Source organism: Eleutherodactylus coqui, chromosome 6 (assembly GCF_035609145.1).
Source record: "Eleutherodactylus coqui strain aEleCoq1 chromosome 6, aEleCoq1.hap1, whole genome shotgun sequence".
Taxonomy (NCBI): domain Eukaryota; kingdom Metazoa; phylum Chordata; class Amphibia; order Anura; family Eleutherodactylidae; genus Eleutherodactylus; species Eleutherodactylus coqui.
Genome location: NC_089842.1, coordinates 88832802 through 88855691, shown reverse-complemented (window position 1 = coordinate 88855691; position 22890 = coordinate 88832802). Strand labels below are relative to the sequence as shown.

The following is a 22890-nucleotide window of genomic DNA, read 5'->3' as shown; positions in this document are numbered from 1 at the left end:
AACTTTCAACTGTTCATGTTGTGTCCGTGACTAGAAAAATGTTTTGCCACAGGTAATTCCATCTTTCCCTCTCTAATTGTGTGGCAATGATATCTCATCCTGGTACCAAACCTTTTTTTTTTCGTTTTATATTGCAGTTATCACTGTAAAATATATCTGCAAATCATCTTTAGTAAAGAGTTAATGGCATAGATTGTTCAAGCGTTTTTGTGGCCCGTCCACCTGCACTTTACATCATTATCAGAGCTCTTGTCTGCAGACGGTGATTTCAGTGATCTCTCAATAGCTGAGGTTGCACTACATATTAAAGAAAAGTTCACCAGCTCTCAGATGACCAGCCATTCATAAGACATCCCAAGAAAATATCATCATTCTTCCATGTCAGCCTATAATACCCTATAGAAACAAGTCCACCCACAAATGAATAGCTATTAAATAGAGTCCATGTCCATTTTCATGACCGATTGCTCATAGACCAGCAAGCCAAGAATAGCCATTGCAACTATTCACAGACGAATAGTTCTAAATATCCAACCAGGCTGATATATTTGTCAGACGTCAAGTGTCGGCCTCAGGAACAATTCTTGTGTGAAAATCTAATGCCCATGACCAGCTAAAAACAAATTTTGATTCTTGTATCAAAGAGGCTTCCTCTTGTGTACAGTCCTCAGGAGAGTCCTTTAACGGACTGGGAAAAGACAGTAAGAAGTGAATGAAACGTTGCAGCACTTAGTTTCCTCCGTGTTGGCAGCTACAATGAATTGTCCTCCAGTTCTTGCTTCTCTGTACAATAAATCAGTTTATAGCAAAGAAGCTCCTGGCGCCTTTTTTATCTCTCTTACATTTATAAGAAAAGATCTGCTAAAGTGGTCTGCCTAGTTATTCCCAAAGGATAAAATAAAGGCCATTCCAGGATTCCTGTAGAAGGGACAGTAGATGCATGCCATCTCCATTAGCTGGGTCTGGAATGTCATGGAGGCACCTCTAGGGAATTCATGTGCTACAAAAACATACAGGAATGCCATGTGCTTTCCCTTATACTACTTCACAGTGAAATACATCATATCACCTCGGAGGATTTTAAACATAAATACCAAATGTTGATTATACAGTAGATTTGCTTTATATTCAGCGCATGTGTTGCCTACACTGAATCATTTCACGTTTTGGCGAATAGATTATTCACAGGAATTATAAATGCAGCTGATTCACTGTGTATGCAGTCACAATTTTAGAATTATCATAGGTTCTTAGGCAAACCTCCCAATAGGGCCAGATTCAAGGTTCATGGATGGCCTCAGCAAAAAAAAAAACTGGTGGGGGCTTCCGTCTCAGCGTTGGGACCTGGACCCATTGGAGTTTATGGGATGTACAAAGACAGTTGAGTCAGTGACTTTCTTAGACTTCTATGGAAAGAGCTACTGAAAGAGAAGAGATCTACACTGTATCCCTTGCATCTGTTGGACAATGGTTTCTCCAGATCCAGTTGTAATAGCAACTAGAGTATAAGGACCAGCCTATACAGGGAAGGTGGATGGTGAGTGTTCCCTAGGCTCTCATTGTGGTGGGGGTACTGGAGCACATGCCCTCCCTATAATCTGGTCCTGCCTGTCAACATCATTGGCCATGGAAGGGATGGGCCTATTCAAATTTACATTAAAAAGTTGTGTTTCTGTGCCTTTTTGACAGCATTTATGGGGGGGAAAGACAGATATCATTCGAGACTCTAGAATTACTGAGTAACCACTCCTCTACAGACGTGTCAAGTCACCTGGATTTCCTGGGAGAGACCTGAGTTTTGAGTCCCCTCTCCGGTCACACATTCTCTAACCCAACACCATGGGAAGTTCTAAATAAAATAAAAAACTGACAACACTCTCCTCAGCCAGTTAAACTGCTGTTCTGCTGGTCTTCGAATACTTACTGAATGCCTGGTCATATGACCTAAACATGTGACGACTGTGACCAATTAATGGATCATTTGCATCAGTCACGTTACTGGCTGCCAGAAGGCTGACTGAGGCTGGAGGGACAGTGTGTGGAACGGCCAGGGAAAGAGAAAGAGATGAGTAATGCAAGTTTATTTTTTTGTTTTAAACTAGTAAAAGGAGCTAATGAGTGTGGGGGAAACAGGGGAAACTATTGACCTTGGGGGACATGAAGATCCTTCAAAGAGGGGGAACTTATGACCAAGGGGGGCCAGAGGGGAAACTAGTGACTATAGAGGCCAGAGGGGGATCTTATAACGGTAAGGGCTCCCACACACTTGCGTTTTTTTTAACGCTGCGTTTTTTGTTAACGTAATTGTCAATGGGACTTTCTAACGTTAAAAACACAACGCAACAAAAACGCAAGTTGCATTGCGTTTTTAACATTAGAAAGTCCCATTGACAATTGCATTAACAAAAAATGCAGCGTTTAAAAAACGCAAGTGTGTGGGAGCCCTAAGGTGCAGAGGAGAACATATGACTGTGGGGGCCACAAAGAGGAGTAATAATTGACCATGGGTGCCACAAAGGTGGAAAAAAATTACTGTGGGCTATAAAGGGGGCACTATTATTTGGTGGTGGGAACTATTACTGTATAGGTGGCACTAAGAGGACCACTGGGATAGTGGCAGGATGGGGATAGTGTGTAGAGATGAGTCATGATTGGAAGAAGCCTTCATGGTGGTCTGAGCCCAGATAGAAAGTAAGATAATTTCGAGTTACGCGGTGCATATGTTAATTACTTTCTGGGGGCACAGTGTACGATCATGCATTTCTGGGGCACCGTTTATTATCTTTTATTTTTGAGGGCACAGTGTGTATTGTAATGTAGTTCTGGGGCACAGTGAATAATAGAATTTATTTCTGGGGCTACTGTGTATTATGATTTATTTCTGCGGACAATGTATGTATCATTATTTATTTATGGAGGTACAATGAGTTTCGCCAGTTTTAATTAACACAGTATGTGGGGGTACTATTTTCAGAGGAGCCAAAGACATCTGAGTAGCGAACTCTGTGGAGTCAAAAATTAGCTGGAGAAATTACGAAGGTCTGGACCAGATGGAGTAGAAAAGGATGAAGACCAGAGAATATAACTTGTTAGTCACTCATTTTATTGTTTATTCTGCCTCTGCTGTGCATATCAGTATTAAATTCATATGTAAATTATGCAGCATTTTAGTTTGGTAAACTACAACTCTCAGCAAATCCTTGTCATGATTCAGGTTATGTTGGGAACTGGTAAAAACATGGTAAAAACTTCTATAGCACACAATGGCTTACCAATAGCGTTTTGGTATAGTAAGTATACCAAAGCATTATTGGCAACCCAAGTATAAAAAACAGCATGGCCGCACCATCTTTTGTTCTCTTTCATTCTCACTATCCTTCTTTAGCATTCTTCCTCTCTCTTTCATTCTCTCTCCTGCTGTAGGTTAGCCGCACCTTCTCGGTTAGCCACACCCTCAAATACACTCTCATCACCCTGCCAGGTTGACATCTCTGCCTCTCAGAGTTGTAATGGAAGCCATTTTGAATCACTTCTGTAACTTTTGAAAAATAGTCAGAGACAGGCATAGCTAGGAGTTGAATAGAATTTCTAGCAACTTAGAAAAAAAGAACAAGTCAATCATTTGTATTTCCAGGCCTTTTCTGTTTTTACAATCAGTGGACATGCTCTTTATGAGTGACCTCCAATAAAAGTTAAAATCAGAGTTTGTCTTGTGATAATTCATTAGAGAGGCAAAAATGGATGTGGAAATACTACTGAAGTGCTAACAGTCCAGAATACCAATGAAAGGAAGATAATAGAAGAGACCTAGTACATAGTAGTGTGTTTTGCTTTAAGTCACGGAAAGCAGGGCTACAGTTATAGGGGGTGCAGGCCATGCTGAGGTAGCAATCTCACCAAGCAACCTACTATCACTTAAAGGAGTTGCCCAACCTTTAGCTGTTTTGCAACAGCAAGAAGACAGCTCCGTACATTGAGCAGTGGCCTGGATTGGTACTGCAGACTGGACTTCAATAGGAATCAGGCTGCAGGACCAATCTGGCCATTGCACAATTTACAGAGCTGTTTCTTCCTGGAGCAAAACATCTAGAACTGGGACAATCCTTTTAAGAACAGGAGGCTTCCATTTGAAACCAGAGGCGGCTTAAAGAGGTACAGCATGGGTTCATTTGATTACTATGGGTGATGTAAAACGGCTTCCTACAACTCAGAAATTGTACAGAGTCATAATATGGCAGCCTACATGAGATCTAATATTGGCTTTATGAAAGCACCCGAAAAGAGTGAAGGGATTGTCAGGATTTTTTCCTTAAAGGTATAATATAAAGCACTCACTTGTATCTGTAGTCTCGTACTGGCTGTCCCTTTGCAACTCAAAGATCTCCACCTCTACACGACCACTGGATGATCCTTGTGTATGGCTGTTAATATGTTCCCGAGCAAGAGCCAGTGCCAACCTCTCGCCTCGACCACAAACAGTCTGATCATCCAGGATTGCAGCTGCAAAGGAAGAAATTCACAATAGTTGAGATGCATATAAATAGTATATTAAAGGTACAGATCACTACCAAACCGCAAAAGAATCTGTACACAATATACTCTGGGAAATGACAAATATTTAGAAGGGTTTTTCAAGGACCTAAAAATTTATGGTCTGTCCTTATTAATTGGGATCTGACTTGTAAGACCCCTGCAGATCAGCAAAATGATGGGGCAATGGCATTCGCTGTCCTCTTCATCATTTACAAATGTATGGAGCCTTGTCCATACAGCAAGCCATGGCTGGCATTGCAGCTTATCCCATTCAAGAGAACTGAACAAGCTGCAATGCTAGACACACTTGCCTATGTGGATAAGTTGTCATATCTGTGTACACAATAAAGAAAATCCCCTTAATTTGCTGAGAGTTTCAGGAATCAGACTCTCAATGATCAAACATTGATGGCCGTCCTACTCTAAGAATGGCCATGCACGTAAGCTGGTTGTAGATTTGAGATAAATATTTGCATAAAATGAACAATTCCAAACATTTTCGATATAATCAAGCATTAACTGGCCAACACAGTTTGAGCAAATGGTCAATCAGTCAAGTTGATTTTTTTTGGTTCATTACATGTAGTGTATAGATTACACAATTAGCAGTACATTAGCCATTATGCAGAATATTATAATCTTATCTATGTTACTGGTTTCATTGGCCAAAATTACAACCATACCACCTCAAATCCCATACATACAGCCATTTTTAGAGCATTGGTCTCCAAGTTTTAAATTTCTTTTTCAGACCAAGGGCAGCGGCCAGGGTCAAACCTTTTGGTGAGGGAGACAGCAAAGAACAAAATGGTGGATCACAATGGCTCTACCATCTCCTCTCGTCACATCCCAAAGCACGGTCTGTCCTGGCAGCATGTGAGGGTAAAAGCTAGCAGTTGTGCCAGTAGAGAAATGATAGCTTGACTTTTCACGTGACGCCAGTGCCCCTTTCCCATTAACGGGTCGACTAAATAAAATAAAGAGTCCACAGTCAAAGTGTAGTTTTCTAAAAACCGAAGGCACACGTTTTTTACTGGATATTTCCAACTTTGATTTTCCAAGTATATTACTGCAACAGTCTCAAGTACAATATTACTGGAACCTTTTTCTTTCCTTTTCCTTCTGACATTCTTGCATTAGACAAACACTCCTTTCCTGACATACCAGTGTCATCAGTCCCAATTATCTGATGGGTGGTTCTGGGGAGAGCACTCCTGACATGGAGAGGCAAAACACGAACAGTCCTCTCTCAATCTTCATGCTCTTTCCTCGCTGACCTACTGACATTCAAGGGGAAAAACACTCACAGCAGACTTGTACTCCGACTTGCAGTAACGGCGTCAGCACTGTCCCTCTACACTGTAGTCAAGCAGGGGTGTGTGTAGCATTCTCCACCGACATCTACTCCGAGAACTGGTGCTCACTTCAGGTCCCCTTGGAGAAATGCATCTCAAAGCTGAATGAGATGAGTCCGAGCCTAACCCAGACGAAAGCCTCAGCCTCCTGCTCACACATCCTCCTTCTCTGACTACATCTCTCTTCCCTTCTCACCAACTAAACTCTGTCCCTAACCACTCTACCAATCACATCACACACAGCAGGTTTGGGAGAACGTCGCGAGGACACCACCAAGATTAATGACACCAACACAGTACATTCACTCCCGAAAGGTCACCTCCAATGATACAAAAACCAACAACCACATAGTCACAAACACACATGAATGTACAAGGACAAATCCATATGGGGTGGACAAACACAGAACTAGAGGGTTCCTAACTCTGGGCCACTGCACCAGCAACACTGTTGTCCATGACTGTGTCTTGTCTGTGATTGTGTCCATTCCAGTGGACACATTCTATAAGATTTTTTTTTGGCATTCGATAACATAATTAAAGAAGAGTATAACTAGGAATCAATATAGAAACTGACAAAAAAAAACACCAAATGAAAAAGGCTTAAAAAAATCAGGCTAATCTGTAAAGTGCATGTTGTCATATAGTCGAGACTAAGGGACTATTATAGTTCACGGGAGCAAAAGATGAAGTATGTGCTAATAGGTGACTGTGATGTCACATGAGACTCAAAAAGAGAGCTAGTTCTTCCATGAGATAGAGAAAGAGTTTCATTACACGAGGCTAATAACGAGAATGCTATTACTGAACACGAGTGTGACAGCATCAAAGAACCTGTGAATGTTGCCTTAGAAATGGTTGATATTGCATTGTCAACTGAGCTAAAGCTGTCATTGTAAATAATGAATGTCAACTCAGAATGTTATATCAACAGAATAGAAGAGCTTCAAAAACAAGAGCAACCCGACAAAGGATTAAAAACAAGAATGTTACTACAATCCAGGGGCTGGCACATCGAAGTGCTACACAGCAGGAGCACGGCGCTGATAATACCGCCAGAACCGCGTCTACATGAATAAACTGTGCTATGTCTAAGGGCCCATTCTCACGGACATATTTCCTGCCCCTATTGAGGGCTTAAACAGACGGGTGTGATTTTGTCCCGCTATGTGACCGTGATAATCAGAGCATGCTGAGTTTTTTCTTTTTGGCACTCGTGAATAGCACCTGCCAAAGCGAAATGGGAATGAACCCATTGAAAAGAATGGGCGGTTTCATATGGGCGCCGCAGCAGTTTTGCGCTGTGAATGTCACACTTTTGCACATATTGCTGTACTTTTTGCGCTGGCTGGGCCATTTCACTTAGGCGCGGGACACAGCCGAGATAAATGGCAATTTAGCCTAATTAGCTCTCAATAGGTTCTTTTCCCTGACAAATTGTGCAACATATTGCAAAATTGTGTGGGTATCAGGTGCGCATTTGTGTAACTTACATAGTCTCCTATGGGGCCTTTGGAGTGCTAATGCACACTAAAATAAAGCATGCTACGTTTTTGTTCATGTGCACGTAAAAACGAAAAATGGGAATCAACCAATTGAAATCAATGGGTTCTATTCTCTGCGTATTGCTCGTGCAAATAAATCCATGTGAATCCGCCCTTAGGTGCACTGTTTTGCCATGTTAATCATTGCATCTATAGTGGAGTCTAAAGAGTTAATATTGGTCTTTGCTCTGCTTAGGACCTGTGGCCATATGAGTGACAGATTCTCAAGCTGCAGATTGTGCTGAGGAGATACATATGGGATTGCTGGGCAGACCATATTCATAGTTACATACTCTGTAGGACTGGAGAGGTCTACCGTGTAGGAGCAAAGACGTTCTTGGAGTAGGATCCTGCCAGTGTTTTGAGCATTGTTGTAGACTCTAGATCGAAGGGGTGAGTGTCCTCCACCCTGGCCTCTGGTCTGAGAAGGAGTTATAACCGAAAGCAGCCGTGGGGAGTGGGGCAGTTCCAGATCGCTACCTGGGAGTGTACAGTTTGGGCTAGTCAAATCCTAGGAAATCTGTCAAATGGACCAAGTTGTTGAGCGTAACCTGTTACCTTGTTACGCTAAGTACCTGCAAAGAGAATATTTACTGTTCACTGTAGTCACGCTCTGTGCCTTATATACTCTGTAACCATCAATCTTATAACAATGGTGTCTGTCACTGTTATGCATTATGCCTCCTCTGGAGTAAAATATTCTTAAAGTGACCCTCCAGTTACAGCTGAAAATGGATATGTAAGTCAGTACCTACAGGGGATGATTAACTGCTATTTATTTTTCCTCAGATTTTCCTCTTTGGCTACTTTTTAGCTGCGCTCTATTAGGACAGAGCTCTGATCTTTGACTATAGTTTAGCTGCAGTACCTAATCTGAAGTAGTCTGGGACACACCCCCTGCCTCATCATTGGTTCAGGCTACTGCCTCTGCCGGCTGCCTCCTCTACTCTGACATTATATGTAGAGTTTGTTTTGGAGATGTGGATGGGTTGCACATCCCAAATACTTTATTCTTCCAAGATTGAAGCTCATGAATAGTAGTTGGCAGCATCAGTGAAACTTGTAGAAATGTTGAGGCACTCTATGCTGTATTGGGTTAACGCTCAATGTGCTATGGTAAGTAGGACAAAGAGTCAATCAAAAGAGGTTACATAGTAATGCAAAGGTGATAAGCCATAAAAACCCAGGAGCCACTATCTAGCAGGAGTCAATATACATATTAGCATGGACATTGTAGCTCAGTAAGAGCATGCATAAGCATACAGCAGAGCCAGTGCTCTGACTACAAAACAGGACAAGAAAACTGAACATCCAATTTCTATGCAGATCACTAAACCATGAAGGTAGAAGTCAGTGGAGCAATGTACAATTATGAGTTAAACAATAGTCCATTGACAGAGCAGAAGTGGCTGTGGCTGTAAACAGGGGTTTTAAAGCTCAGAGGCTGCAGTTATCAGGCGGCTCTTGGAGATTCCATGCGACGTCTAGATAGACTCAATCCAAATAAAGAGGAAAAAAAGATAATCTCAAGAAAGGGCTCGGGAATTTTTGAAAACATTTTTTTACATTAGGCGAGGCATAGAGAAGAATGGACGTACATCTTCATACCGATCCACTCCGCCATTGCCAATATTCTGGGATACTAATGGTTCACCTTGTCCTTATCTATCCGTTGCTCTAAGGCCCTCCTAGCCCCTGTGGAGAGCGGAAGCCCAGCTCAGTTGCACACTACTAATTAGAAGAGAGGATAAGACCAACCTGAAGTGGATACTTATTTCCATATCCCTAATGATGTCTCTACAGTATGTTTGGCCACTGTGTTACTATGTGTTACCTAACGATAATTATTAATGATGTGACCAGAAAATGTGACAGTAAATAAGTGTGCTTGTGTGCCTGCATGTATGTATGCGTGCATGCATGCATGTATGAGTATATGTTGGTGAATTAATTAGTTCGGACCCATAGAATTTTCTTCTTTTAGCTATTGCAGATTCAGGACCAATTTCAAGGTCTTTGCTTGTTGTCAGTCAATGGGAACACTTGTATGGACTTAATGATGCTCAAAGCTGATAATGTGCTACAAAAACATCCACTGTGAGCTAAGCACATCAGCAGCACAGATCTTTCTCCTTTCCTGAGGGTTTGCCACAGGGGTGAAGCTTGTAAGAAGGGTGAACTGTTTACTCTCTAATTGCAGTCCAAGAACTGCAGATATATTCTTTATTATTGACTGCTTCTTAAAATGGACTAATAAGGCATCTGAGGGACTGCTCAGTCGTTTAACTGTTCTTGCTGTGTACGTATGTGTTTGTATATACTTGGGGCAGTTTCTATCACTGGGCAAGGGATGCAACCGCCCGGGTCATTGACCAGCTGGACAAGAGGGGGTGGCAGAAGGGTGTCAGGCTATACTGTTATTAGTTTAATTAACTCCTCACATTTAACGATTGCAGAGCAAAGTTTTGCACTTTGCATCTTCAGTCTCCTTCCTTGTATCTTGCAGTCGGGTATAGGGTTGCCACTTTTGTCACAAAATATAAAATACTGGTAAAAGGGGGTATGGTTTGGGGGTGTTGTTATGGGCATGGCTTATCACATCATATGTTTTTACTTCCGTTATTCTAGTCGCCACAACTGGTAAGAGTATCCCTCTCAGTGGCCCCAATAGTAATAGTGCCTCCAGTAGTAGCCCTAATTGTAACAGTGCCCTCAGTAGTGGCCCAAATAGTAACAGCGGCATCAGTAATGGCCTCAGTAGTAATTGTGCCCCCAGTAGTGTCCCCAATAGTAATAGTGCCACCAGTAGTGGCCCAATAGCATTAGTGCCCTCAGTAGTGCCCTAATAGTAATAGCGCCAACAGCACTAGCCCCAATAGTAATAATGCCTACAATAGTGGCCCTAATAGTAATAGTGCCCTAGTAGTGGTGCCAATAATAATAGCCACAATAGTAATAGTGTCCCCAGTGTGGCACCAGTAGTAATAGTGCCCCCAATAGCAGCTCCAATATTAATAGTGCCCCCAGTAGTGGCCCCAATAGTAATAATGTCTACAATAGTGACCCTAATAGTAATAGTGCCCTAGCAGTGGCCCCAATAATAATATGCCCCCCAGTAGCAGCTCCAATAGCAATTTTGCCCCCAGTAGTGGCCCCAATAGCAGTAGTGCCTCAAGTAGTAAAAGTGCCGCCAGTAATGACCCCAATAGTAATTGTGCCCCCAACAGTAATAGTTCCTCCGGTTGTGGCCTCTGTAGTAATAGCGCCCTCATTAATGATGCCAATAGTAATAGTACCTTCAGTAGTGACACTAATAGTAATAGGGCTCCCTCTTTATGCCTCCCCATCCTGAACCTCCATCCAGACAGCAATCCCACATTATCAAGTATTTCACCTACTCTTTTTGGCTTCCATTGGTCTGCTGCTGCTGTAATGAGAGGCTGTGACCCCTGACCTCTTCCCTGGGGGTCTGCGTTTTGTACATCCTGTACACATGGCAGACACAGGGTCGAGAGGTCAGGGGTCACATCCTCTGATTACATTAGCTGTGGCTGAATGGGAGCTAGAGAGAGCGTGAAATACTTGCCTGGAAGGATGTACTCTCAGGTAGCAACCCTAGTCTGGTTCCTCCCACTCTGAAGGCCATTGACAGGGGGAGGAGGTTTGCAGATGCACAGTGCCATATGCCAAGGTCTGTGTGTGAGGACTGAGCTCAACTCATAGAAGTGCAGACTCCTTTTAGACAAAAGATTTATTGTTGTAGGAGCACAAAGGGGCATTATTGTTGATGTACAAAGGGGCATTATTGTTGATGTACAAAGGGGCATTATTGTTGGTGAACGAAGGGGCATTATTGTTGGTGAACGAAGGGGCATTATTGTGGGTGAACGAAGGGGCATTATTGTTGATGTACAAAGGGGCATTATTGTTGATGTACAAAGGGGCATTATTGTTGGTGTACGAAGGGGCATTATTGTTGGTGTACGAAGGGGCATTATTGTTGGTGTACGAAGGGGCATTATTGTTGGTGTACGAAGGGGCATTATTGTAGGTGTACAACGGGGCATTATTGTAGATGTACAAAGGGGCATTATTGTGGGTGTACAAAGGGGCATTATTGTGGGTGTACGAAGGGGCATTATTGTGGGTGTACAAAGGGGCATTATTGTGGGTGTACAAAGGGGCATTATTGTGGGTGTACAAAGGGGCATTATTGTTGGTGAACGAAGGGGCATTATTGTGGGTGTACAAAGGGGCATTACTGTAGGTGTACAAAGGGGCATTATTGTGGGTGTACGAAGGGGCATTATTGTAGGTGTACGAAGGGGCATTATTGTAGATGTACAAAGGGGCATTATTGTTGGTGAACGAAGGGGCATTATTGTTGGTGAACGAAGGGGCATTATTGTGGGTGTACAAAGGGGCATTATTGTTGGTGAACGAAGGGGCATTATTGTGGGTGTACAAAGGGGCATTATTGTTGGTGAACGAAGGGGCATTATTGTGGGTGTACAAAGGGGCATTATTGTTGGTGAACGAAGGGGCATTATTGTGGGTGTACAAAGGGGCATTATTGTAGATGTACAAAGGGGCATTATTGTTGGTGAACGAAGGGGCATTATTGTTGGTGAACGAAGGGGCATTATTGTGGGTGTACAAAGGGGCATTATTGTTGGTGAACGAAGGGGCATTATTGTGGGTGTACAAAGGGGCATTATTGTTGGTGAACGAAGGGGCATTATTGTGGGTGTACAAAGGGGCATTATTGTTGGTGAACGAAGGGGCATTATTGTGGGTGTACAAAGGGGCATTATTGTAGATGTACAAAGGGGCATTATTGTTGGTGTACAAAGGGGCATTATTGTTGGTGTACAAAGGGGCATTATTGTGGGTGTACAAAGGGGCATTATTGTTGGTGTACAAAGGGGCATTATTGTAGATGTACAAAGGGGCATTATTGTTGGTGTACAAAGGGGCATTATTGTAGATGTACAAAGGGGCATTATTGTAGATGTACAAAGGGGCATTATTGTTGGTGTACAAAGGGGCATTATTGTAGATGTACAAAGGGGCATTATTGTTGGTGTACAAAGGGGCATTTTGTTGGTGTACAAAGGGGCATTATTGTTGGTGTACAAAGGGGCAATTATTGTTGGTGAATGAAGGAGCATTATTGTTGGTGAATGAAGGGGCATTATTGTTGGTGAACGAAGGGGCATTATTGTTGGTGTACAAAAGGTAATTGTTGGTGGGGAACAAAATGGTATTATTGCAGCAGCACTAATGGGACATTGTTATTGAAGCACAAAGGGGGAATTGTTACAGGTAGCATTGCTGCAGGAGCACAAAGGGGGCATTCTAATAACAGAACAGAGGGGGCCTTATTGCTGGGGCACAAAGGGCACTGTTATTGCCACTGTTATTGTTATACAATAACTCTCACTACTGAAGAATGAAGTGGGAATTATTGTTAGAGCACAAAGAAAGCGTGGTTGTAGAGGCACAAAGGAGGCATTGTTATAGCAACCCAAAGGAGGCATTTTGTAGGATCACAATGGGCATTGTTGTAAGAGCTCAGAGGGGACATTGTTGTAGGAGCACAAAGAGGGTATTTTTGCACAAGCACAACAAAACCATAAGTGTTTAAGTGTAAAGGGACATTATTGTTGGTCTACAAAAAGGTCATGGTTGTTGGAGCTGAAAGTCGGACATTGATGGAACACAAGTAAGAGTTCTGTTGCAGGTGCACACGCTACCTGAAATAAATTTTCCTCTATCCTGGACCGGGATTCTCGCTCGTTAATTGTACAGGCGAGAAAAGATAGGCCTTGCCCTATCTTCCCACTATTTTTTTTTCAAACTCCTGCACTATGGCACAGTTTGAATGGCCAATGAGGAAAAAAAATTTATTTGTAAGGCCATGCTTTCTTAATGACTTGATATGTAGTTGCATTTAGATTGACAGCACCAATGAGCATATAGCCTAATGTAAGGCCGCATGGTGAATCCTGCACGGAATCTGCCCATGCCCATGGGCGGTGACCGTGCGTACCTGTCCATGTCTTGAAGTTCTGTACTGCGGATGTGTGCACGGAACCCGAGGCCTGTCAGCAATTGACATTGCGCCCTGGATCGAACGGCTTCCATTGACTTCAATGAAAGCCATCCATTTGGGAATCGCATTAAAATGCAGCATGTTGCGACTTTTTATCCGCTAGGAGAAACTGCAATTGGTTTCCGCTCGTGTGCATGAAAAATAATTTTTCCATAGCATGCTATGGAGGGTTATCGCTGCGGAATATGGAGATGAGCACCCACTCGGAGGAGGTGAGTCGCGGGGTCCCTGCAGGGGCATGGCTCGCATCCCACTGTGAGAATTCTCACAGCGGGATCAGACCCAACCGTCTGCAGGAGTCCTAAGTGTTAACAATCTCTGTACAGTGCTGACGAATATATATACGCTATATAAATAAATGTGGGAGTAGAAGTGAAGCAAACAATGCCATGAATAAATGGCTTGCATCACTTTTATGTGTGTATTATGATGTCCTGCAGAAACGGAGGTGTGTATTATGATGGTTTACAGCCGACAAGGTGGGTATGATGAGGGTCTGGAGCAGCTGAGGTGTGTAGTAATGTCATATGAAACAACTGAGGTATGTATTAGTATCATATGAAACAACTGAAGTGTATATTATAAAGTTCTGCTGCATTAAGGTAAGTCTTATGATGTCCCGCAGCAACGAAGATGTGTATAATGATGTTCTGCAGCAGCTGAAGTGTGTTAGGTTGAGAAAAGTGAGCTTTCTTTACATTTCAATGTTTTGAAGACCAACAGTATAAATTAAACAGTAAAAAACATTTATTTGCATTGATTTAATTATGCAGCATTATTAACCCTTTCCAATCCACTGTCTGACATTTAAAGACATTCTGATTGAAGGCTGTACAGCTCCGATGTCAGAAGACGTCCGGCAGGGTATTCTTACTGTAGATTACTGGCCGCTCTGTTGTCGGGGGCCTCTCCAGCATGTCCCATACTGCAGTACTGGCTCTAGCCAGCAGATGGTGCCATTGTATAATGGCAGAAAGAGAAAGCCCCCTAGGAAACCCTGATTTCAAAATTGGATTGCAAAGGGTTAAAGAGGTATTTTCATCTGACACTTTTATGGCATATCCCCATAAAAAGGGCACCAAAGGGGCACTATTAGTGGGGCACAAAGAATTATTATCCTGTAGGGCACTGTTAGTTTGTAGGGGTCCCTGAGAGGACGGTGTAGCAATAGGATAGGGAGATATGTAAAGATATATCTACAGACCTGCAGCCTTTACACATAAGGCTTCAGCCTCGTGCCCTAAACCACTACATGTGAGGTGCTCCAGGTGTAACGGGTTTGGGAGTTGAGCTTAGCAGGGTCTTAGTAAGTGGAGCACAGCTCTATAGAGTAGGGTCTGTTTAAAAATAATAGGGCTCTAGAAGGTAGAGCATGTGAGTAGTGTTCGCCTAATACTTGGTGGAAGGTGATTGGACAATGCTGGTGCGTATATAGTTACATGGTATCTGAGTGTGGTTTCTGTATCAATGTGAATAGGACCCTGAGTGAACAGGACACTGAGATAGAAAGTTACACAATTGGTAGTATTTGTAGCATTCTCACCTGGGCCTCAAGGCCCCTTTGTTACATAAGAAGATCTGCATATTATATATGGTGTATATTAGCAAGAGACTTTGTTACATATTTTGCATTGGGGCCCCAAATCTTTAAAGGAGATGTCTCGAGGAAGCAGTTAATTTTTTTTTTTGCCCAGTCCCCCCCATTAAACACACATTACTAAGCCCCCCTGTAAATGACATTTCTAGCTGGTTCGTACTTACCGTTCCAGCGTTTCAGCAAGTTATAAAAGTTTCCTCAAGATGGCCGCCGGCTCTTTCCCAGTCGCTCGCTGCAGCCCGACGTGCGCGCTCCCGAGACGCCGCCAGCTGTGTCTCCATGGCAACCGGACGCATCGCAGCCGCCGACCAGACAGCAGGTAACCGGCGCTAGCCCCCGGCTCCCCAGCGCTAGCTCCCCCGGCGCAGCGACAGCCCCCCCCATCGCAGCGACAGCCCCCCCGGCCTAGCGCTAGCTCCCCCGGCGCAGCGACAGCCCCCCCGGCCTAGCGCTAGCTCCCCCGGCCTAGCGACAGCCCCCCCGGCCTAGCGACAGCCCCCCCGGCCTAGCGACAGCCCCCCCGGCCTAGCGACAGCTCCCCCGGCGCAGCGACAGCCCCCCCGGCCTAGCGCTAGCTCCCCTGGCGCAGCGACAGCCCCCCCGGCCTAGCGACAGCCCCCCCGGCGCAGCCCGGCGCAGCGGCAGCCCCCCCCCGGCGCAGCCCGGCGCAGCGGCAGCCCCCCCGGCGCAGCCCGGCGCAGCGGCAGCCCCCCCCCGACCCATCACTTACCTGGGAGGCTTCTCGGGGCTGCTGGGCTGGGCTGGTCTTCTCCGCTGGGCAGCTCCAGTTTCTGCACCTTCCTCTAACAGAGGATGGTGCAGAATGGCCGCTTCAGCGCGCTCCCGAGCAGTGACAGCTCGTCTGCGCATGCGCAGAAGAGCTGTAGCGGGGAGCACACTGAAGCGGCTCGTGCTGAATGGAGAAGACCGGACTGCGCAAGCGCGTCTAAAAAAGCAAGCTGCCAGCGAATTTAGACGGAACCATGGAGACGAGGACGCTAGCAACGGAGCAGGTAAGTGGAATAACTTCTGTATGGCTCATATTTAATGCACAATGTACATTACAAAGTGCATTAATATGGCCATACGGAAGTGTATAACCCCACTTGGTTTCGCGAGACCACCCCTTTAAGTTATGCCTCTGGTTTACTGCAACATATCATTGTAGGTAGGAGTTATAGGCCTAAAGTTTACGGGGGGCTTCAGACAAGCCTATGCGCAAAAAAGTTCCCCACAGCACGATGTATTGGTGTATGGTACTGTACTTTTTGCGTACGCAAGGCCAGTTTACACGCGCACATGACACACCCTTTCCGTGGATTTAATGGCGCAAGATTAGAGATGAGCGAGTATACTCGCTAAAGGCAATTGCTCGAGCGAGCATTGTCCTTAGCGAGTACCTGCCCGCTCGAGACGAAAGGTTCGGGTGCTGGCGCGGGGGAGCGGTGAGTAGCGGCAGTGAGCAGGAGGGAGCGGGGGGGGGGGGGGGGGGAGAGGGAGAGAGATCTCCCCTCCATTCCGCCCCGCTCTCCCTCGCAGCTCCCTGCCCGCTCTCCCCTGCAGCACCCGAACCTTTTGTCTCGAGCGGGCAGGTACTCGCTAAAGGCAATGCTCGCTCGAGCAATTGCCTTTAGCGAGTATACTCGCTCATCTCTACTCAAGATGTGTTCTTTTCCCTGCATTTTGCACAGTGTCAATCCCATCCTCTTGCATATTTTCACACCTCCCATAGACTTCTATGGGACTTTTGCTACACAAAGCGAAGTATAATAGAGCAGGCCCTACTTTTTCCTGTGTACGAGAAATGTGCACGCAATACGCACTTCCGGGAATAAACCCATTGAAATCAGTGGGTTCTATTCTCTGCTTAGATTTTGCTTGCACAGTCATGTGAAGAAGCCCTGAGGCTATTCAGATCAAGCAGGATTGCCTAAACGAAATACCGACGCAGCAAATCCTCAGCTGTGAACTGCGGGTGTAAACAACAATGTCCCCATTCACTGACAGCAAACATAAAAGCAACCAGGGAGATCTTTTAGCTGTCTTTACTTACTTTGTAGCTTTAATAATTTATTATACAAGAACATTCTGCAAAAGAGAAAATCATTGTAACCTTTGGAGAGATTTTGCGATGTAAGACAATTTAACAGCTACTGTTACAATGCCGAAAATTGAGGCATTTGGTTTATTCCGGGGCAAACTGACCCCTATGTAATCAGTCAGCACAACCTATAGAATTCAATGTGAGAATACAATGATGCAGGGAACCAGCACGGTGAGGTACAAAAGATACATTGGATAACGACTAGAATTTTGTCTCCAGCTGATCATTTTACTTCTTTGTTTGTAGGTTCTTATTAAGTTCTGTCTGCAGTTCTAGGATTCTAGTTAGTGATCAGGTGACGTAAAACCGAGACCTTTAGCAAGTTGCCAACTTTGTTGCTTTTTTTGAAAACCCAAACAATGAAAGTAAATTAGCGACATGAGTCATGGATCAACACACTGAGGTCTCGCTGGTGTCTAGACGCAGCGAACATTACCGTAAGAAAAGACTCTCACCGTGTTAAAGGGCCATATGCCCCGTCTTGTTTAAATGCTAATCCCTACCTTTGCTGGAAATCTTCTAAAGGATTTGTCCTTTTTACTGTCCACCTGACAGCTTTGTCTTCCCAATCTACAGATTTCTCTCAAGAACTTGGAAGTCTTACTATAGCTCCCAGGAGAGTAAATCTCACTTTCTACCAACAAGCCAAAAGTGCCAGCTTAAGCGGGTCTGGTCTGACTCATTCAGGTCCAATTTAAAGGGGTTACATCTAATGTCTTTCGCTAGAGGATTTAATACCATCCTACTGTAAATACATTACATCCTGTACTAATCTGGACTTGTATTTTATTTCAGAGCTATATTCACTATTATACTGGTTGCTACTGAAAACAGTCAGCAAGTTTGTCGTCAGACAAACCCTTAAAAACGTGATGAAGCTTTTATGACACAGTTGGTCAGTTTATATCTACATCAGAAGATTGTAGAGCAGGGGGGTCAAACTTGATTTCCACGTAGGACCACATCAGCCTTAGCGGCCGGCGTTTTCATGGTGGGCCGATATATGCTACCATGTAATGCACGGGCTCGGCATATATGCCGTCAGACAGGGGGGAGGCAGTTTAGCTCTGTTAAGCTTTCTCCCCCTTTCCTCCTCCTTGCTGGCTCACCTCCTCTCTTCTCCCCTCCGACTGTTTGCAATAGGGGTGGGGGGGGAAGCTAAGCTCCTGCCCCTTGCCAGCAGCCAGCAATGGGATGGGTGGGGCTTAGCTTAGCTCCGCCCCTCCCATTGCTAAACTCGGTCCCATCTACCTTCTCCGCCCACTGTCATTGGCTCTCATAGGAGTCAATGGCAGCGGCCGTAGTCCAGCCAGGAAGATAGTTCCAGGACCATCTTTCCTGCCCGACATAAAAGCGCCCGGCTGGGTGCTTTTACGCCACGGGAATATGCCTATGTGATCTGATGCATCCGAATCCAATTCATCAGATGGTAGCGTATATCGGCCAACCATGAAAACAGCAGCCGATATACGTTCGTGTAAATAAGCTTTTAGGCTTCTGTCACACGAGCATATGCGTTTTTACAGTTGCCCGCACGCATCATAAAATCGCATGAATGAAGTAAAGATGAAAACGCTCGTGTGAATAAAGCCTTACTGTTGCCTTCAAAGAGCCAATTGTAATTGTGTAGTAAGGGCTTGTTCACATGAGCATATTTGTGCAGAGTACTACGTGTGCGATTTTTGCAGATATAATACGCAGTGAATAGAACCAATCAATTTCAATGAGTTTGTTCAGGAGCGTATTTTTCCACGTGATGGTGTGAAGAAATACGTTGAATGACCTATTTTGATACATATTATGCAAGGATTAATACAGAATACGTAATTAAATATATAAATACTCAACTTTTTATGTGAATTCCACAATGATGTTCACTGAGCAACAGAGATGGGGATTGGACTAAAATAATGAACAACTTGTGGGTCCAGAGCAGGTATTGTCTATATAATATGTCATTGGAGCTCTTTTACAATTAGTCCATGGCAGTATTCTCCAATGTGTGGCTCTCCAGCTTTGGTAAAACTACAACACCTAACATGCCCTGACAGCGTGCCACTATCATGGTGTGCTGAAGGTTGTAATGGCTGCTTTATTAATGGCTGGTGGCTACTGTATATTTGTATGAGTAAGTCCTAGACCCTTGTTTCTAAAGGTACTTTTACTGTTGGGTGCAATAGTCATCCAGAGAATGGAGGCGGAGAGAGCAGGAGACCTCTTCCCGCCTTCATTCATTGCAAACAGGCAGTCATTCCAAGATGTACAACTGTTTACAGGGACCAATAGTTTGGTTTTCTTTAGGTGAGCTTAAAACAAAGTATCTCTGACAAATCAGCAATTTCTCACTTAGTGCCTTATTGGTGGCCGTGTGTATACGGGTGGACTATCACCAAAAATCACTGCTTCCAGCTTTATTTAGGTGATATTTGGCCCATGTAAAGGTACTTTAACATTGTTAATATCATACTAGCTGAAGGGAAGACTGGGGTTGTCCAGGGTAAGGCTTCTCAGTGGGGTTGCCCTTTTTAGAGCGATTACTCCACATTAACTAAGAAATACTAGGGAGCATGGTAGGATGAGCACTGGCTCCTACTAGCATACTATCTCTAATTCCCAATCTTTGTGTCTATGTGAGATTTTTGGTTGTTTTTTGATGATTTAAATAATTATCCTTAAAAGCTATGTTTTATTGAGATTTGAGAGGGTATATCTTGCAGTGATTTCTTTGGTTTGGCTACCCTACAGCTGAAAGCTGATCACACGATTGCTAAGTAAGTGAGCTTGTAGTTTCCTCAAAACTAGAGAACGTCAGTCTACAGCATCTGAGCAGTTCAGGTTGTACAGTAATTCCATGACATCCTAGTGTCTTTCATTTCGAAGGATATTCCCTACTTTTGATCCAAATCACGTTTTGCATCAGTATTCTCCAGATCTGAGAGTTTTGCGTTGAACTTCATGATTTATTGCAATTTCTTCTTTATTGTTGTGGTACAGTATAAATGAAAACTCTCAAAGAACATGGATAAGTAGGAAGAAAATGCATCTTGCAAACAATAAGGACACTCTCACACAGCAGCAAGGCAAAGCGCCGTGATTTTAATTGCGGCACTATGCTGCGATCCTACTTTTGTTTTCGGCCGCAGCTCCCTGTGGCCGACAGCGGGGTTTAGCACACCTCTTAATTGATAAGGTGCGCCAAACGCAAAAAAAAACAGACTCAGGTTGAAAATCACGTCACTGGAAAGTGCTGTCCAGCGTCGCGACCAAGTGCATGTATGTGAGGCCCCATTGATTTCAATGGGAGCATTATAACGCGATTAACGTGGCATTCAAAACGTCACGTTAATCATAGTGAAAAGCGCCAGCGAGAGAGAGGCCTAAGAGAGATTTATGAAACTGTTTAAAAGAAAAAAACTGCCTTAGTTGTCCATAGCAACCAATCACAGTGCAGCTTTCATTTTGTATTCTACTTCGGTAAAATGAACGCTGAGCTCTGATTGGTTGCGAAGACAGTTTCTGCCTGAATGAGCTTTGACTGCTCACCAACTTTTCAAACAACCTATAATGCTTATGATAGCCAGTGTGATATCTAGCAAAAGCACAATTCACTCTATTTATCTAGAATAACGTTTTTAGGAAAAACATCCAGAAAGTCCATCATCCATAAAAATCTTAGGCTACATTGGAAACTCGTATTAAAAACCATTACAGGAAATACAAGAAAAAATTACCACTTACGTATTTCAGGCTTCTAAAGCCCTTGATTTTAGAATATTGGTAAGTAAAGATTGGTGATTTAAAAAGAAATGGACAATCCAAGACATATGTATAAAAAAGGGACCAGAAACAACCAAAATCAATTATAGATGTGAGAAATTGCATATAGAATTAAATTAGGAATTAAGTGTGGTCTATTAGGAGCTTAACATCAAGCTCCTAATAGACCACAACTTTCAGTAGAAACATCCACTACGTTTCACTATTTAAGAATTTATGATGATGGTCGTCGCCTCTTGAGGGGCGGTTAACTCTACAAAACCAGATGATTCCAATAATGCGTAATTCCCTGACTTTACCTACCAATATGCTAGGTATGTATAAGCCTCAATTGCATAATCTTTACTTTTCTTTCCTGCCTAAGCCTACGATTTGTATGGATGCTGGAATTTCTGAATGTTTAGCCTAGTGTGCTAAGCTCCACTTATGTGCATCCCTACAGCGCAGGTGAGCTGGAATATCCAGTTTTTTCTAAAATGACATTATTGTGCTGGAAAATCCCTCTAAAGTGGTGATCACTAGGGATCTCCCTTCCTCCTAACTTGCTGTCCACTGCCTATTATAAAGTGTTATGTTATCTCTGTTATTTGAGTCGAAAAGACAGAGAACAGGAAATGTGGGAGGAAAATGAGTCATGCTGCTCATTGAATGATGATGTCATGTCTTTCTTTGTGTGCTATAGAGAATTAGAAAGCAGTAGTTCGCTGTGCAGTGTATAGAATACATCATAAAAGCAGGCTTCTCCCAGTAGTTCTGAGAGAACTGACAATTAGATATAGGGCCTGCAGTGGAGAAAAATTGAAAAAAATGCAGGCTACATTCATATAATGGTCAGAAATAGTGTTATACCTCCTGATGTGCACGCACAGCAGATTATTCTGAAAAGTTAGGAATATTTTAAAAAGGCAGTTCCTTAATGTTAGAACGATTCCTCAATATTTATCTCATGACATGGTATAACACAGTTAGGGCCTCCAGCCATCAGGTAATCTCTTTATGAACCCAACAGCAAGTTTGCAATTTCTCTGAAACTCCCCCACGGGGTAAAAGAAGTAACACACAGTTACCATTGATATCATTGGACTGGTCATGTAATAACAAAATTTGGGTAGGAGATCCTCTTTATAATATATATATACATACATACACATACATATACATGCATATGTGTATGTATATATATATATATATATATTATATGTATTCGTATACGTATATACATATTATACATACACATTTGAATATGGGGTTCTGACTTCTGTCTATTGCCCCTTGCAGATGTATAAAATACTCAACCATGCAATTTGAAAGATACTGATATTTCTAATTACGTAAGTCATATGACACAAGAGATCCGGTAGGAGTGAATCATGTCCCTTGCTGTACTTTTCAGACCTAACTCAGGCCTTGACTCTATATGGAGAGAACCGCTATGGGTGATAAGGGGGGAGGATCAGCAGATCCTTTGAAGCTTTTCATTATCATCTCCGTTATTCAGGATTTATTACATTTCTTTCTTCTGGGTTTTTGATATGTTAATTTTCACAAATTGTAGAGTATTAAATGTGTGTCTTTTTATTACAGCTTTTATGAGCAGAGCAGGAGAACACAAAACATACAAAAGACAACCCACCCTTGTAATAACCTCTTCAGGCTGCCTCTTCTTCTGCCTATAACAACTGTTACAGTCCAATTATAGAAACATCTTCAAGGCACCTTTCTCTGTACTCCTCTAGCGGGGGCACCTGGCAATCACAGACTCGGGGCATATGCTATTATTGGGCATGACCCTTCTGATAATGGGAAGCTACTGACCTCACATAGCACCAAAAAGTCTATAAAATCTAGTTTTGGTTCAATCTATT

At 43.4% G+C, this 22890-nt stretch overlaps 1 protein-coding gene across 1 annotated transcript in view; it reads right to left on the bottom strand.

The window, feature by feature from the left end:
• Nucleotides 1-22890, bottom strand: part of GRIK5 (glutamate ionotropic receptor kainate type subunit 5) — a 344216-nt gene that overhangs the window by 147303 nt on the left and 174023 nt on the right. Inside the window, exon 3 of the mRNA XM_066607146.1 lies at nt 4336-4500. Coding sequence (XP_066463243.1) covers nt 4336-4500 — 165 coding nt within the window. The remainder of the gene's footprint in view (nt 1-4335; nt 4501-22890) is intronic.